Consider the following 17,425-nt stretch of genomic DNA (forward strand, 5'->3'; position numbering starts at 1 on the left):
TTTCTTTCTTTCTTTCTTTCTTTCTTTCTTTCTTTCTTTCTTTCTTTTTTTAAGTAGGTTTTCCAAGGAGGCTGTACTTACATATGGGCATATTAGTATCTTGTAGAATTGACAGTGTTAAGTACAACAGCCAGGAAATAATCAAAACACACATTATGAGCAATAATAAAGAACAGCAGTGATAGAAGGAAATATTTCCATGTTGGTGTGTTGATGATATCATAAATGAGGTAATACAAATGCTTTGAAAGAAATCTGTTCCCTTATCCCTTGTATATTTTAATGCATATGAAAAAGTTCTTTGCCTTTCACTTCAGTTTTGAAATCAACCCTCTTTGAGCATTTTCCAGAATAAAAAATCTTGATAGGTTTTTTTTAAGGTTTTCAATTGCTCTGTAGAATTGCATAAAAACAAATAAATAAACAAAAAACCCTCTGTACAATTTAAAATAATAACAAATAAGGAAGCCTCTACATTTAGAAAGAACAATTTTACCATACATATACTTCAGAATGTTTCTGGTGTCTGTTTAGACTTGTGGATTGCTTCAAGAAACCCCAGTATTTCAGTCCCCAGCAGTGAATTTGACACTGTGTCTCTTGATATGTTTTTTGCTCCAAATTCATGAAACAAGGGAGTAGGTTTTTGCTTACTTTTTGTTTTCTTTCTTCAAACCACCTCCCACCCACAAATCCCATTGTTATGTTTTAGATAGCCTTTGGGTTGAGAAAGCAAGAATAAGGATGTTTAATAAAGTGTAACAAGAGGGTTGAAAGTAGAGCAAGCCATTGAAATGTGTTCTTTTACAGCAAGTGAGATCACAATTAAATATGTAAAAACGAGCTTTGTGTATGGAGAATGAATATATTACATCTGCATCAAGCATGTGGGATTTTTGTGTTTACACATAGCTTGTGTAATGTATTACATTTCATTTTCCCTGTGTATGGTTTGTAAGACTGCAACTGTGCTGCACGTTGCAGAATCAGTGGAGATTTTACAAATGGCAATGGCTGGATAAAGGTGAGAAGGAAAATGATGAGGGAGGGCTGCATGTGAAATCTAATGTTCACAAGGGGCAATGAGAAAACTATCATTAAGTTTTACTGAAAACAGAAAGCCATATCTGCATTTGCCCTTTATCCTTCCACAAGTTTCTATGGAATGCAGCACTAAAAAGTGAACTCCTGCAATGTAAGAAGCCTACTTTGCAAAATTGGATCTTTTGTGGTTACGTTGCAAGTTGGTTGCAAAATCCTTGTGGTTGTGCTGCAAGTTGGCTGAGAAAGTCTTCATGTTCACACTATTCCACTACCAGTCTTTTGCCTTTCTTCTCTTATTCTTTTTCTATTCTTTCCCTGTCCAGCTCACAGTAGTTGCCTGCATGATTTTCCCATACAATGTGTTGTATTTCTTAAAAATAATAATAATAATAAAAAAGAGGCATTTTTTAAAATGTAACAAGGTCACCTACTCTCAGACAGAACCAGGCATTTTAACACAAGTCCTGCTTTTCTTTTTCTTATTTTATTTGCTTCAGTTTCCATACTCGTTTTTAAAGCTAATCTTTTGGATTTTCACGTATGCAGTTTAAAAAAAAATACAGTATTCAATAATTAAAAGCATTGAGGAAAGCATCTTTACATTCTCTTTAGAGTTCGCACACCCACTGTTAAAGCATAATAAATTAGTAAAACAGATGTCTTCAAATAATTCTCCAAAGCTTGTACAAATGATCAATGATCTTTTTAATTTTTTTCTCTTTTCCTATTTGACCACAAACACTGAATTTCTTTATCCATTGCCAATTGCTCAGGTCTTCGAAGAGGGCTTCTACTTTTCCTTGTTAGTATTTAAATGGAAGAAATGTTTCAGCCCTTGACATTGCAACACTTTCTGGTACCCATCCTCTGAAAGAAACATGGATCCCTGTGCTTGGTGCTTTGGGTCCATCCACCATGTAAAGGACGAGCCAAAATGCCCAGAACTGGCATGTCCAGTGTCTTGGCACTTGGCAGGAACTGGGGCATGTACTTATGCTAGCTGGTAGGAGGTATCATGAAGTGTGTTCATTTCTGCTGTGCTGTTGCTGTTTCGATTCTTTCGATTCTTCTTACGATTTTCACGTATGGAGTTTAAAAAAAAAAAAGTCAGGATTTCATTAATCTACCAGAATGCACATTCCTTCTCGAGTATAAACCATGACAGTGTGCACTATTACCATTTAATATTATGTGAAAATTGGGTGAAATTCAAAGCAGTTAATTTCCCACGAGAACAGAGACATTATGTGTGTATATATATGTGAACAAAGTTACAAAGTTGCTTTTTTTTACTTATTTTCAAATTTACATCAAGTCACTCATCTAACTGCATCGCTTCAATTAAAATTCTTTGCATGAAAATAACAATAAAAATAAAGAGACAATCAACTAAATATATTACTGTATCGTAAAAATTTTGTTAGCTATATAATGACACAAAATATTCTCTACATTGCAATATCACACTAAATTCTACTACAGATTCTAAATTATTTCAATGTGTGTGTCATTAAGATGTATAAAATACTGAATTCCTAGTGATTTTTGTGATGAAAACATCTGCAAATATTTCTTCTGAATCAGATTACAATTGTAACTTGAGTTTTAGGTGCTTATATGTAGCGCTCACACTTTTATGTTGGATGAGCATAGGAATCTAAAGGACAGTATGAAATATGAACTGAAGAGTGCAGATTGATGGCTTTAGTACACATTAACCACATGCAGGTTTTTCCTCTGAAGAAACAGTGAGTGGTCCGTGAAATGCTCTGCTTGCTTCGCTGATATCATCGTGAAGTGTGTTTTTAGGGCTTCAGGGAACGATTACCAGGGAATAGTCAGTGGTAGCTCTGGAGTCTGATGTGGTAATTGATGTAATATTTATACATATTACTGCCAGATTTGTTTCAGTTTATTACAGACACTGATATTTCTGATATCTTTTTTAGAAATGCCACGTTTTGGGGATATGGCTGTTTGTTGTTAGCTCTGAAGTATTGATTTTTTTATTTGCTGATGTAGAGTACATATTGAAGGGTAGGGCTTAGAGAGAAACATCAAATAATACTGCAAGCTGTTCAAGTAAAATGTTTGTGGAAGTCCGATAAAGGTATGAAAAAACTTTACATTAACTCAAGAGTGATGCATCCCAACGAAGAGGAAGTCAGGCAAAAATGCCAGAATGCTTGAATGGAACAAGAAGATCCTGGCCACACTTAACACAAAAAAGAAACCTACAGAGGATATAAGCAAGGACAGTTAACCTTGGCGGAATACAGAGACATTGCCTGAGCAGTCAGTGATCAAGTAGGGAAGGTTAAAGCCCAGATGCAATTGAATCTGACTAGGGAAGTCAGAGGCACCAAGAATGGCTGACACACGAGTATATTAGTGACAAAAAGAAGACTAAGGGAAATGTGGTCCCTATGTTAAGTGAAAAGGGAGACCTTGTTATTGTGGGCAGTGAAAAGGCCAAGCTACTGAATGCATTCTTTGCCTCAGTCTTTACCAGTAATTCAGGCCTTTAGAAATCCCATGTCCCAGAGGCTAGCCTGAAAGACTGGTGCATCGAATATGTAATCTTGGTGGAATAGAATCAGGTCAGAGATTATTTAAGAAAATTGGGCATTTGTAAGTCCATTCGCCCTGCTGGGAGTGCTGAGGGATCTGGCAAATGAGACTGTGAGTCCACTGTATGTAATCTTGATGAATGCAAAGGGGAGAAGTGCCTGAAGGCTGGAGGAAAGCAAATGGACTGAGGCCCATGTCAGCTGCAGCTGTCCTGGCATTCTGAGATGTTATGAAAGCTCTAGAAGCTTGGGCTAGATATTAATAAAAATAAAAGGAATCTTCCTTTTATTTAATTTGTAAAGAGAGATGTTCTAAAAGCTTGTGCACATTTCTTAGTAATCTTTCATTAAAATTATATTTATTCACCCTGCATTAGATCTCAGTTTTTCTAAGCAAAAAAAATTAAATTAAACAAAAAATACATAGATAGCTAAAGCTGACAATGCTCATTAGGAAAATAAAAAATAAAAACAAAGCAAACGAACAAACAAAAAAACCAATGTCACTTTGACAATTAAGAATCATTCTATTTTCTTACCACTTTATCTTTGATATAGCTCAACCTTCCCTATGTTTGTGGGTGCAGTTTGCAATGTAGTTTTTCTAGATTGCCTTCCTTTGTCCTAATTCCTCACAGCTTCTGCTGGGTGCCAAGCCAAGGCCTGTGCTCTCTTGACAATGCATGCTTGGAAGATCATGTGTATGCGGATTATTTGCAAGCCACATTAAGACATAGTTCACATTGTCTGATGACAGTGGGGAAATACGTTATTAAAAATTGGGTTGATTACCATATTCATTACATAGGTATATCACGTTATTTAATAAGTTGTTTTTAAAATGTTTTTCAGGGGTTCTGATAAATGTTTGTGCTGGGTTATGCCATTCATCCTTAATCAAAAACCCACGGCCTATATTTCAATGGAGAGGACTTCCCTTTATGAGAAGAACTACGTTTCTTCTGTTTTTCTATCACCATTTTTAGAGTTTTTTTATTATATTTTCAGTTTTTCACCCCTTATAGATTATAAAGATCATCTTAGAAGTAGTAAGAGAGGAAAAATCAGGAAGCCATTAATAATATACTCATGCAAAAAAAGCATAATCTCTTCAATGAGTGACAGAATCAGAACAGGGGAAAAAATTATCATCACATTGACTGTCTTTCTGCTAGAACAGTGCTCTTTCCCAAGATAATTTATCTATTCTTTTTCCCTTCCTAATATAAATGTATGTATTTAAGCTCCAAACTGTCAAACTTTGTTAGCATTATGCATTTATTTGGAAATAGGCTCTGTGAGGCAGAGGATTATTAATATCTACTTTGATAAAATTACAAGTATGACTTTTCATTTATTGTATTGACCTTAGAATCCATAGAATCATGGAATCCTTGAAGTTGGAGGGAACCTTTAAAAACCATCTAGTCCAGCTCCTCTGCAATAAATGGAGAGACATCCACAGCTAGATCAGGTTGCTCAGAGCCTGGTCCACCCTGGTACCTGGGATCTTAGTTGTTGCTAGGAAAAAACAACATTTACTGATATTTTCTTTCAAGCGTAAGTTCCCTGATTTTATTATCCTTCATGCTGTGGTTTTAAGGGAAGTTACTTGTGAAGCAGCCTGAAACTGCAGCCTAGATTTTAACTTCTTTTTTCTATACAGTTTATATTTTGGGCTATGCAACAGTTCCTAAAATCTTAACGCAGAATTTAAATGTTTAAGCCTACCTTGCTTTTTCTCCACCTTGCATCTTTATAAAGCATGTGCATTACTTTCATTTTCATGCTTCTTTGTTCCTCTAAGCAGTGGACTTATTTTGCAGCTTTCAACTTAAAACTAGAGACAGAAACAGAGCAGAGTAGATAGCATTAGTCATTTAAATAGTCAACAGTGCCTACACACAAAGCATGACAGGCAATTAGTGTGTGCAGCATCTGGACCTGATCAAAACATGCGTCATGGAGCACTGTTAGTGAAATGGCCATGAGCAATCAACAGGGACACTGAATGTATCCTGCTCTGTACAAAATATTTGGATGGACTCCCCAGAGTGCTGGAGAGGTGGCCCTGAAAAGAGCAATCATCTGGGAAGATTCCTCTTGCTTCCCGTCCCAGCCACTACTGCATCTTTCTTTCATTTTTTCTTCCACTCTCTCCTTCTCTTTCCCTTCTTTCTGTCTCTTTAATTCTTTCCTCAGACCTCACATTTGCTATCAGTGTTGGTGGATGTCATGTGCTGTAGGCACAAATAATGCACCTTTGTGCAAATTTCTCTCAATGTTTTTATGCTCAATTCACTGAATTTAATAAAACAGGGAAGGAAAGGACATATATCAGATTTACTGGAATTTTCTTGCTTCTACAATCAATAGAAATGTATAAATTATTGATGACAGATCTCTTGGAGTACTGATCCAGCTCACCCAGGTAATTCAGACATTTGAAGTGTAGAAAATACCATACCATGTGACCTGGAATTATGTATTTTGTAATTTGTGAATATAATCTGTTGTTCATCTCAATCACTGCAGATTTATGCCTACGTATTTGAGAATATCAGATCGGTTCAGCTAGAGGCTTTACTTCTCTCCTTGCTGAGCATTGTGGTGCTTGTTCTTGTTAAGGAATTGAATGAGAAATTTAAGAGAAACATAAAAATTGTTCTTCCTATTGATCTAGTTTTGGTAAGTAGGAAGCCAAATATTAGACTTTTTCCTTTATAGAGTTTTTAGTGGCTCAACTAATTCCCTGAAGTTTTCTATGTTTTCTGTAGTTACTCACACCTGCCACTTATTAAATGAATGGCTAATTTTCATGGCTGTATATTAAATGTAATTACAAGAAAGAGTTTGGCTAAATAATTAAGAAAGAAGTGACATATGTTCCCAATTTTTATAATATTTTTATTACTTTTTTGCATAATTACAAGAGCATGAGGTCTAGAATGTTAAACTACAAGAAGCTTAATGTAGAAAATGAAAAGTAACTGATGTAACTCCAGGCAAGCATTGTGCTGAGTAGTTCTGACTTAGATATTGCATATTATTTATCTGCAGCAAAGTTAAATACCTAAGCTATTGCTTTCTATGTTTACTTACAGTTTTCCTTTCATATAGCATAGACTAAGTTGAAATTCTCTGTTGTACAGTAAATCTCAACTTTAAGGATTAAACTACGGTAAAATAACCAGCTCTAGGACAGAGGTTTCTGTTTTGTTCTAGACCAGTAAAAGAAATTTTAACAACAATAACAAAAGGCTTATTTCAGAGTGGATCGTCGTGAATACTTTTTTTGTTGTTGCTATTGAAAAAAACTGTTTACAAAAGAACCCTTTTTCTTGTATAAAATGCTGGAAAATGACATTCTGGTCTCTGCTCTGTGATCTGTTTGTGTATTGCCCATTAAATAATACTGGATAAAACACAGCAAACCAAGCATGATGTACTACAGCATGTTCCTGTTCTGGGATTTCTGTGGTCAGCTCACAGAAGTATGGGAAATGAGCTTGAACCTCCTCAGGGCCAAACTTTCCAATCTCTCAGCAAGGTTTATACCTGCTGAAACATAAATTGAGAGGTAACCACATCTTATTCTGCTGGGTTGTGTGCTGAAGTTGATATTGCCACTTGGGATCAGAGAGCATGAGCTGAACCGCACACTCAGGCGCACCTCAGTTATGGTAACAGTTTTGAATTACTTTAAACTGTGAATGGCAGTGGTTTGAGCCATGTGCTGCACAGGGGCAGTTTGATGAAGACTGGCAAGTGGCTTTGCAGATTGATTTTATTACCAGTGAGCATCTAAATTCCTCTGTCATAGTCTTTCCTCAGACATGCTTTCTAAAACTGTTATTGTGTCCAGATCATTTCTTTTGCCTCACTTCCAGATTTACTATAATTTTAGTTATAATACTTCCCTGTCTTACTGGATTAGTGTAAAGACACATGCATGAACACTGTCATATTCTCAGCTCTGGTGGTAACATGGACTATGTGAGAACCTGAAAGCAATAGAAAAGTAATGTATTTTTTCTATATTGAATCAAATAGATAATTGCTACATCCATTGCCTGCTGCTATGCCGATATGGAATACGTCTACGGGCTAGAAGTTGTGGGGCATATTCCTCAAGGGTAATATGGTTTTTATTAGTTTGTGGCTTCTCAATATGCTTAGATCTATGAACAGCTTGTGAGGTGGTCAGAGTAGTTTTTTGGAGTAAGAAATAGTAAAATCTATCATTTTCATTCATGACCTTCTCGAATACTCTCTCACAATTCAATCTCACACTAACAAGGAGTATTGATGTAGTCTTAAAAATGCAGACTTTTTTGTACATTTTCATAGGTATCTCATTACTTTATGCAGTAAGGTAGCTACCGTATACCTGATGATGGCTAATGGATGTATGTCAGGAGGGCAATCTACTAGATTACTGCTACCTGTGTTTTGTGTAAGAGAGGACTGCAGTGAGATAAGCCTGTAGATTGCACCAGTGAGTTCTTCTCTACTTATTTATACAGTAATTTTAGAAAATGTGGTTTCTGAAGAGAAGGATTTAGCTATAGAAGAGCATTCTGACTATGGGCAGTGATACATTTTCCTCCATGAGTTTGAAAAGAAGGAAAAAGATATTCAGTATAATTAGCTGTGAAAACAATTAGATTAGGTGTTAGGGAGAATGTTCATACTCCAAGGGCTGGTAAGGAACAGCACAGCTGTTCTATAATCTCCCTCTTGGAGATTGTGGGGTTTCCCTAAGTTTCACAGGGCAAGCTCTGAATGCATGTGTGGCAGATTGCACTTATGTAAAATAAAGGAAGTTGCTGAGGAAGAAAATTACTTTTAACTCTTTGGGTATGCTATCACAGGCTACGTGTTTCTGAGGCTGAAACAATGTTATTGTACTCCTTCTGATATGCATTATGGGCAGTTAAATTGTACTGATACAGCTTTAATCAGAAGCTTATTTTCTGTCTAACCTCACATACCAAGATTCTTTAGTGTTGAAAAACATAAGCAGAAAGCTGGATCCCTCCCACATATCTTTAGTGCTCGCTCACCTGAGATATCTAACTGCCTTGTCAGTGGAGATCATTAGAAACTTCAGGTGTTCTGAGATCTGAGGGGACATAATTTGCTCTCAGAAGAGTCTGACATCTTTTTGAAGAGTAGAGATAGTTTGGTGTGATTCGGTTCTTAACTGTGGGGTTTTATAGCATTAGAAAATTGCCATTAGATGGAGTAAGTTTCCATACTGAATGCTGATGATGAGATGCTGAATACTAACACTGTTCCAACTAATCTAAAACATAATAAATGTCTGAAGTATTAAACAAAATTAACCATGCATGCAAAGACTGTTTCTCTTCTATTGTCAAGAATAACAGAAGTATTGAGGCTATCTTTATTTTTTACAGGCTGCCACCACCAAAACTGCCATCCATGAATGTCCTATCTGAGGTAGTCACAGAAGCTTTTGGGGTAGCACTGGTTGGTTATGTAGCATCACTAGCTCTAGCCCAAAGCTCTGCTAAAAGGTTTAATTACACTGTGGATGATAACCAGGTAAAGTTCTTTCTCTTTACTTAAGGAGACCAGAAGGTCAGTTAGCTATAAAACTCATTTACCATTTTGGAGAAGTGTTATGGATGAAAGCCCAGTAAGCATAAATTCTGCATGACATCCCGAGGCCTTCCAATGATTACTGTGGAACTCATATCTAGTCCAAATCAGCTCTGTAGAATATCCTATTTGGATGAGCTACACTTTTTGAGGAAATGCATCCTTCAAGGATAATCTCATAATGCTGCATTTCATGCAGACTGTAGCTAATTTAGGTGTTAATGTGTCTTCCCAGTGTTTCAAGGTGTGACAGCTTCTCTTCTGGCAGCTGAGGTCTTAAAGGCCAGCTAAGATTTTAAACCAGTGATTGATTAAAAGAAAGAAATAAATTAGGTACTTACTGCCCTAGGAAATATCTGATGTTATAAAATAAGATTATTCAATGAAGAAGTCTCATCTGAAATTAAGGTTTATTTATATAAAAGATGCAGGATGATTTCAGAGAGCACTGCCAAATTTGCAGCCACAGGAGCTCTCTGTTTAGAGTTCCACTCTGCAGTATGCTAGCTTAAATAAAAGTGGGATGATTTCTTCCTGCGCTACCTCACTACTGGTCATGGTGAGTAGGTAACTTCAAGGCAAGTGGGAATCCGTGGAGTCAACAGTTCAAACACTGGTAAGAAACACTCCTAACTGGCAATTAATGCTGTGTGATGAGAATTCTGCTCCCAACTTCCTGTTAAATGATTTGGGATAGATGACATAATGTTGTATGAAGAGCAGTTGGTTTTGCAGATGAAGACCTATCTGAACATCCCATCTAGACAGATTGGCCTTGCTACATCAGTGCGTATCTTTTGCAAATCTCACTACCATTGGAAAATAAGGCAACAATATTCTTATATACTCAGGTGCCTAAATTTTTTTCTGAAATGAATACATTATGCCCTGATTTTCTGTTGGTGCTGAAGAGCAATGTTTTCTAGGGAGCACAGCTTAGTATAAGTTATGCCTTGGGACAATGTGCTGTAGTGCCTAGAGGGCACTAAACTGAGTACAGCAACCTGTGTGTCTTATTGTACTTTTGGAAAACTTGTAACTTTTACTGCTTAACTACCGAAATGGTGGAAATTATGTGTATGTCTGCAGAGGATAATGGAGCAAAGAGAAAACCTACATGAAAACAGAGCAGGCAGGGCAACATGGTGGTAAAGCTGCACTGCATTCACGAGCCAGGCACAGTTCTTTGCATGGTGTCATGTGTGTGTACAAGTCTATCTGAGGACTTCCATGGTGTTCCTCTCTGGTGCTGTGAAGACTGACCCACCATGATGTGTTTCCCTGGCTAGATATGACATCATATATGTATCAAGCACTTTGGCAGCACCAGTGTCTTTGTCACATTGCCCTCAGGGGATGGATGAGCTCCTCCCAGAGTAGAGCTGGGATACGAGGTGGCTTCCTCGGTGCATTCTTTCTTCTTCTGTACTAGTTGTTTGTACATACTTGCATTTTGCTTGTGAAAATACATAGAATGCATTTTTAATGAAAGAGAGCATGCAGATAGTGTTACTATCATACTTCACTTTCACTAATGCATATATGAAAAAAAATCAGCGGCTATCTTCTTCCAGTAGAGTCATAAGCCAGAAAAAACCTGGACGCTGTCCAGATCCCACTACTTGAGCCTCTGGCCTGTTAAAAAGCAGATGTGGATCAAGATGCAGCTATTTTTGCTGAATTTTGTGTTCAAAACTCCGCAATATCATTTATTCTGTGAAAAAAATGCATCTCCTGTTTTTGGTGAATCTAGTTCAGTAGTTACTTCAAATTACTTTCAAGTTACTTCTGAGTTGTGTACTGAATTTCTGAATATGTACTGGGAGATGTTTTATTATGTACATATGTTGTGTTTTTTTCCTAACAATTATGGCCATCCTCCATCTTGGCTAATATATTCATTGAAGATTGCTTTGATGGCAAGAAGCATTGAAATGATGCAGCAATAGGAAAAAAAAAAAAGAAAAGAAACTCATTCTTTTTAACAACTTTGCAGGAACTTTTGGCTCATGGCCTCAGCAACGTGATTCCTTCATTTTTCTTTTGCATACCAAGCGCGGCAGCGATGGGACGGACGGCACTGTTATATAGCACGGGCGCCAGAACACAGGTAATGGGATAGAGTGCTGTAAGTGGAAGGACACTGACCATGCTGCTCTGGACACTGGAGCTTGCTCTGATTAATCCACTGCATTCCACCATCCTGCAAAATCCCTATCAATTTTAACCATCTGCATGGAATTACGACTGTTTGGCAACAGTCTTAATAGAAAAACTAATGGCTCCACTTCTGCATTTTTACCTAATTTGACATAAACTTTAAAGTCTGGGACAGTATGGAGGTGAGGGTGTTGTATTTTCAGATTGCAGGAAACTACACAAGAGCCCTTTCAGTTCTGTGCAAATTTGTCAGCACTGTAACAAAAGTGCCCTCTAATGGCATCTAGTGGATTTATTGGTACAGGCTAACCTAAAGTGTTGTGTTGTATGTTTTGGGTTTTTTTTAATTATAATTAGTGATCCTATATGATTTTCAAAAGCAAATGAATGTAATGTTAAGAGTTGCTCCTAAAAGAAACAATGTGCTAACTTCTGTTCTGTGTCTTGGTGTATTTCTTCTGACTCTCACAATGCATTCAGACCACAGATATGGCATATAGTTTTCTCAGGATTTTTTTTGCATTCTGTTTGAAATGAAACTCGAAAGTTCCCATGGCAGTACCTCGGGAAACAGGGAATTGTAACTGAAGAAAATACTCACTGGGGTTCTGTAGTGCCGTAACCTGTCCAATCTGTGCCTGGGAACAAGAGAGGCAGCTAACTTGGTGTGAGATAGCACCATGTGGGTGAGCACTGAACTCTTTGTCCATACTGTGGAATTCAAGAGTCCATCAAGGTCATCCTATCGTATAAATGCTGTATCCTCAAGAGTTTGTTGCCATTGTCCTTTTATAACTCCTGCCCTTGCCTGTATAAAGGTCATTAATTATGAAAAGAACAGTAAAGGGATGTGACTGCCAAGGAAAAGCACAGTCTGTAGGTGGTGATTCTTCCTGTCTATATTCTACAATTGTTTCTCTTGCAGACACCACAATAGTAAGAAATGATACAAGGTTTTATTTCAAAACTATGCATGTTAATTACTTGCTAATTAGCCTATACACTTCTCTGAACTCTGTTAATCATAATGAATAATTTATCAAATAATCATCTTTAAAAGCATTCATATGCAAATAGTTTAGCTGCCATTTTGCTATTATCCACTTCAGATTTTTTTAGTTAGATTTAGTGTTATACCACGTGCCCTCACCATCACTGACATTCTCTTCTATTACCTGTTCATATCTTTCCAAATTAAAGTTTTACTGCATCATGACTTTTCTAAGACAGCTAATTAACCTGAATGCATATAGGGCATCTGAGCACTTTGGCTCAGGAACATATAGACAAAGGCCCCATTAGAAAGTCATTCAAGTTATAAGATGGAAAAACAAACCACCATGGCTTGAAGTCAAAGTGGGAAGTCCATGGTAAGAATAATGAATATCTGCTAGGTTTTATCCAGAAGTTTCATAGTACAGCAGAATTTGCATCCACAAGTTAGTGTGGTTGTGCACCAGCATTATGACAATACTTGAAATTATAATATTCTCTCACCTGTCTTCTTTGCCTATGTCTTAGAAAGCAATATATTCACTCCTGCCCATTCTTTTGGAGCTGTCTAGGCAGAATGAGCAACTAAGAAGAATAACTGTCATAGATGTTTGTCAGATCACAGACAAAAAGAAAAGCAATGGCTTGCTTTGCATACACAAAAAGACATGACAGAAATATGTGCAGCCTGCTTTTCTCCGAAGACCAAGCTTCAGATTCAGGGAAGTAATTTATTCTTCACTGCAGGAAGACAGGAATCCAGACCCAGCCATTCTGTCAAGTTTTCTATTTGAGTAGTTGGACTTGGTGATCCTGAAGGTCTTTTCCAACCTGAAAGATTCTGTGAGCTGTGATATTCTTTCTGAAAAAAGAACAGAAGTGAAGAACTATTTCATCGACTGAGCAGTGTCCTTCAAGTACAATCGACACGTTGTTTTTTATGTTTTGAACAGGCAGAGAAAGGCAAAAATTCCTTGTGACTCTGCCAGCAGATTTTGCATCCTTTTTTTCTGTAAAAACCCTATCTATCTCTCTTGATGGTATTTTAAAGTATGTCATGGCTCTCGTTTTCTGCTCTTTCAACAACATACTTGTTTTTATTTTTAACAACTTGTCTCTTAAAATGAAACAATTATTTTAGTGTGGAAAATTTTTATCAATATAAAAATAAACTGAGCATCTGTGTACTTACCATCAAAACCTTCTATGAATCTGGACTGTATCTTAGCACTTATTCAAGTGTCCCTAGCAGGGATTTGTTGAGGTGTTGATGGTTAATTTGGTGAGGTGGTGATCAAGAAACATGGAGGTGTGATGCTGAGGGTCATGTTTGCGGGCATGGTGTGGATGGGTTCATGATTGGGCTGGATGATCTTAGTGATCTTTTTCAACCATAATGATACTATTTATTTACTATTTGTTTGTTACCAAGACAGAAATGCTGTACTTTGTGAAAAGTCAGAGTAGAGTGGGAGACTACAATTTCAATGTAGTTCTCTAACAGATTAATACAAAGAGTACTGTGAAGTAACATACAATCTGTAGACCACGTTTGTTTAGATTCATGTTGCTTTCATCAATTATCATCATATATATATATAATATCAACATAATATTATATAATTTGCTGCTGCATTTTCTAAAGTAAAATACATAGCTTCTATAACATGCTGATCATTGGTGGTTTCTGACTGGACACAGTATCTTCAAGTACTCATCCCAGTGAAAGAGGTTAGAAAACTTTTCTGGTGCAAAAATCATAACACAGTTCTTCATATATAATTTTTGCTCAATGCAATACCAAATCTGTGATTTGATGCAACACAGAGTATAATTTTGTAATCATGTTACAGGATGACTGTGTGTGCTGCAATAGGTCTAAAATGAGATGTTACACAACACACATACCATTTAATAACTCTGAGTGGAGCTAAGGTTTGTGCCTGCTGACATCAGGGTCAAACACAGATACTGGTATTCCTTATTGTGTTTTCACTATAGTTGGCTAAAGGTAATCACCTCAGATAAAAACTGAAACTGCACAGTTAAACAACCTGTAAATACCTGGTATCTTCAACATCTCATTCTTGCCTCTGTCTACCATATATGGCAATAATGCTTTTTTACTTTTGTGTGTGCTTGAGTGATTGGATTTTCATGTTTTTTGTTTTAGGTGGCTTGCCTTATCTCTTGTGCATTAGTTCTTGTGGTGATCTACACGATTGGAACAATGCTGTACTGGCTGCCCATGGTATGGTACTATCACTTCCAGTATTTTATAAAGACTGAGTTTCTTTGAGGGAAAGATGGAACTATATATGAAACAACTCTCTTTAACTTCAATGGGACAAAGAATAGCAAGGGTAGAACGTGTCCCAGAATCATAAAATACAGAGTTGACTGCATAATACATGTAGAGTCTACACATATGTAGCTCCATATAAGCCTATCACATAGCTATAAAATAAAACATTTTTCTTCTACTTACTTTTGGCATGTAGTTTGTGGGAAATCTACATCCAGACTGTTATGGACAGATTGGCAGAGCTGAATAGAAATTAATGAAGGTCCACAATTTTACTCCAGTAATGCATATGATGTATGATTTTGCTTTTTAAATAAATGTAACACACATGATTGATAATAGAGATCTCAGTTTAATTAAAGTTCTTTTATCTCTGTCATGGGATGCACCCTTTACATTAAGACTGTAAAGCAGTATGGTCAGGTGTTTTTTCACCCCTTCCCACCTCCCTATTGCAAGTCTCTTTTTCTCCACCCTTCTTGAGTTCCCGAAGACTTCATCCTTCTCCCCATCGTTTCTGATTTGGAGAACAATAAATTATTGTGCCTGCCACAAAGCTAATCGATGTTGTTGGTTTTTTTTCCTTTAAAGTCTTTCCCTAGGCGATTAGAAAGGGGAATTGAATATTTTCACTGTAGACAATTTGAGTGCTTACTTGCTTTGGAGTCCCTCAGATGTCATTGATCTGGCAACACACACAGAATATTGGGATGTCTTAAAGTTTCTGTCATTTTCTCATAGTCAGGAGCCTTCTAAAATGCCTTCAAGAATGAAAAATTGATTTTGATACTATTATTGTTGCAACAGAAGAATATTTGTTCTTTATAGCATTTTTGAAACACTATCACCAGATTTTCAATAACTTGCTTTTAATATTGATTGCTGGGCTTGAGCAAGAAGATTCATCTCCTCTACTAATTCCATAATGAACTTTTTCTTCTTTCTTTTTCCAGTGTGTGCTAGCAAGCATTATCATTGTGGGCTTGAAGGGGATGCTAATGCAGTTCCGTGACTTAAAAAAATATTGGAATGTGGATAAAATAGACTGGGTAAGTGAGATCTAATCGTAGGAGGTTTTCCTGAAAGCCATTAAAAACACTTGCTAGATAAACTATAATAGTTGTGTGGCCCTAGAGGAGACAATTGCAAGTCATTGTTATTATTATTTCTGTGTATTATCAGCTTAATTTTTGTCTCACAATAGGAGCATCAGAAATATCAATTGTCTGCATCAGAAAAAGCAAAAAGAAATTTTGACAAACGATAAAGATCATAGTTCAATGCTGAAGATGTTTACAGATCTGGGCAGATGTGTATCTAATTTTGTATTCCTACTCTGGCCAGTTAGCATGCTTTTATTACTGCATCAAAAAGATCTCACTATCTTTGTTCTCTGTGTATATGGAATGACTGTACAGGACAAGCAGAACTGGAAACACGGGAGATGCAGAAAGATGTATGTCCTAAGATGATGTTATTTGCTTCAACTCTCCAAGATTTTGCAAACAGATACAAAAATGTATTCTTTTATCATATGAAAGATTATGCAGTATGAGAGATGAAACAGAACATAAAGAGCAGATAGACAGAAAGAAACAGTGAGAAAATACAATTTAATACAAGATCTGAGCAGTCTGACATGCATTTACACAGAATTTCCAGCAAATATTGAAAATGAGTCATGTTTCGGAAGACACCTAATTTTCTCTCCCATGGGAGTTTTGAATGCATTGGTCAGTAAGCAGAACCCAGGCCTCTAACTGCTTTATAGCTTGTATAAACAAACTGACATCCTGTAGTGATTTTGTAACTCCTATTTTTGCAATTTCAATTAACAAATACTCAGAAAGGTATTTTGGCCCTATTCCCCAGTTCTGTGGTGAGAGGTAAAGGTTTCTGGAGATAATATTGGATTTTGTTGGACTCTACGGTGATTTAGCATTCTCCTGCAGTAATGGTCACTCCAGCTGATTAGAACATCTATTTTTTTTTATTTTATATTTTTGTTGAGTACTGAATTTCAGTGTTGAAAGCAGAGTTGTGTGAACCCTGCTTTGTTCAGGTTTGACTACCTGATGTTTCTCCCTTTCCAAGATAGAAGACTAGAGTTACATGTTTTGTGTCAATCAGAAGAAGAGCTCTGTCTTTCACAAAATCTTACATTCCTCAAAAAGCAAAATTCTGAATATATTTTTCTCTACTTGTGCTGTACTTGGTCTTCATTCTAACCCAGTTATAAAAACATAGGATGGTGTGGATCAAAAATTATTTTGGGGATAGTGGGCCTCAGAAAATTTGTATGAGGGAGCTTAGCTCCTCCAACTGTACACTGATTTCATAAGTGAAGTTTTTCAGCAGACTATTCTGCTAGACTTGATGCATTTTTATAGGTAGAATAAGCTGATTGATTTTTGCTCTTGTGATTTTGACAAAAAAGGATGAGTGAATAGTTATAACATCTCTGGCATCTGTTATGATTTTTAGGATAGGTTATAGGGAGAGAGAGCTTCCTGGGCTTATCTTTTTGACTGAATATACTTGGAAAATGATTTATCTTCAAGTAGTTTTGCCATCAGTCCTTAGCCTGACAGGATAAATCAGCTTGCTTTAAACAGCATTAATCTAAAATAAAACTACAAACATTGATCTCATATTGCTGCCTAGGCTGAGAAGCCCCACTAAGTACAGTGATTTGAATAACTTCGGTGGTGTTGATTTTGGACTG

The 17,425-nt window shown here is 36.6% G+C and overlaps 1 protein-coding gene across 1 annotated transcript in view; it reads left to right on the forward strand.

Annotated features, from left to right (window-relative positions):
• Positions 1-17,425, forward strand: part of SLC26A7 (solute carrier family 26 member 7) — a 57,763-nt gene that overhangs the window by 18,818 nt on the left and 21,520 nt on the right. Inside the window, exons 5-10 of the mRNA XM_042869686.1 lie at positions 6,150-6,302; positions 7,668-7,750; positions 9,038-9,185; positions 11,239-11,352; positions 14,569-14,646; positions 15,654-15,749. Coding sequence (XP_042725620.1) covers positions 6,150-6,302; positions 7,668-7,750; positions 9,038-9,185; positions 11,239-11,352; positions 14,569-14,646; positions 15,654-15,749 — 672 coding nt within the window. The remainder of the gene's footprint in view (positions 1-6,149; positions 6,303-7,667; positions 7,751-9,037; positions 9,186-11,238; positions 11,353-14,568; positions 14,647-15,653; positions 15,750-17,425) is intronic.

Source organism: Lagopus leucura, unplaced genomic scaffold (assembly GCF_019238085.1).
Source record: "Lagopus leucura isolate 7727_CA_CO unplaced genomic scaffold, USGS_WTPT01 Super-Scaffold_100002, whole genome shotgun sequence".
NCBI classification, from domain to species: domain Eukaryota; kingdom Metazoa; phylum Chordata; class Aves; order Galliformes; family Phasianidae; genus Lagopus; species Lagopus leucura.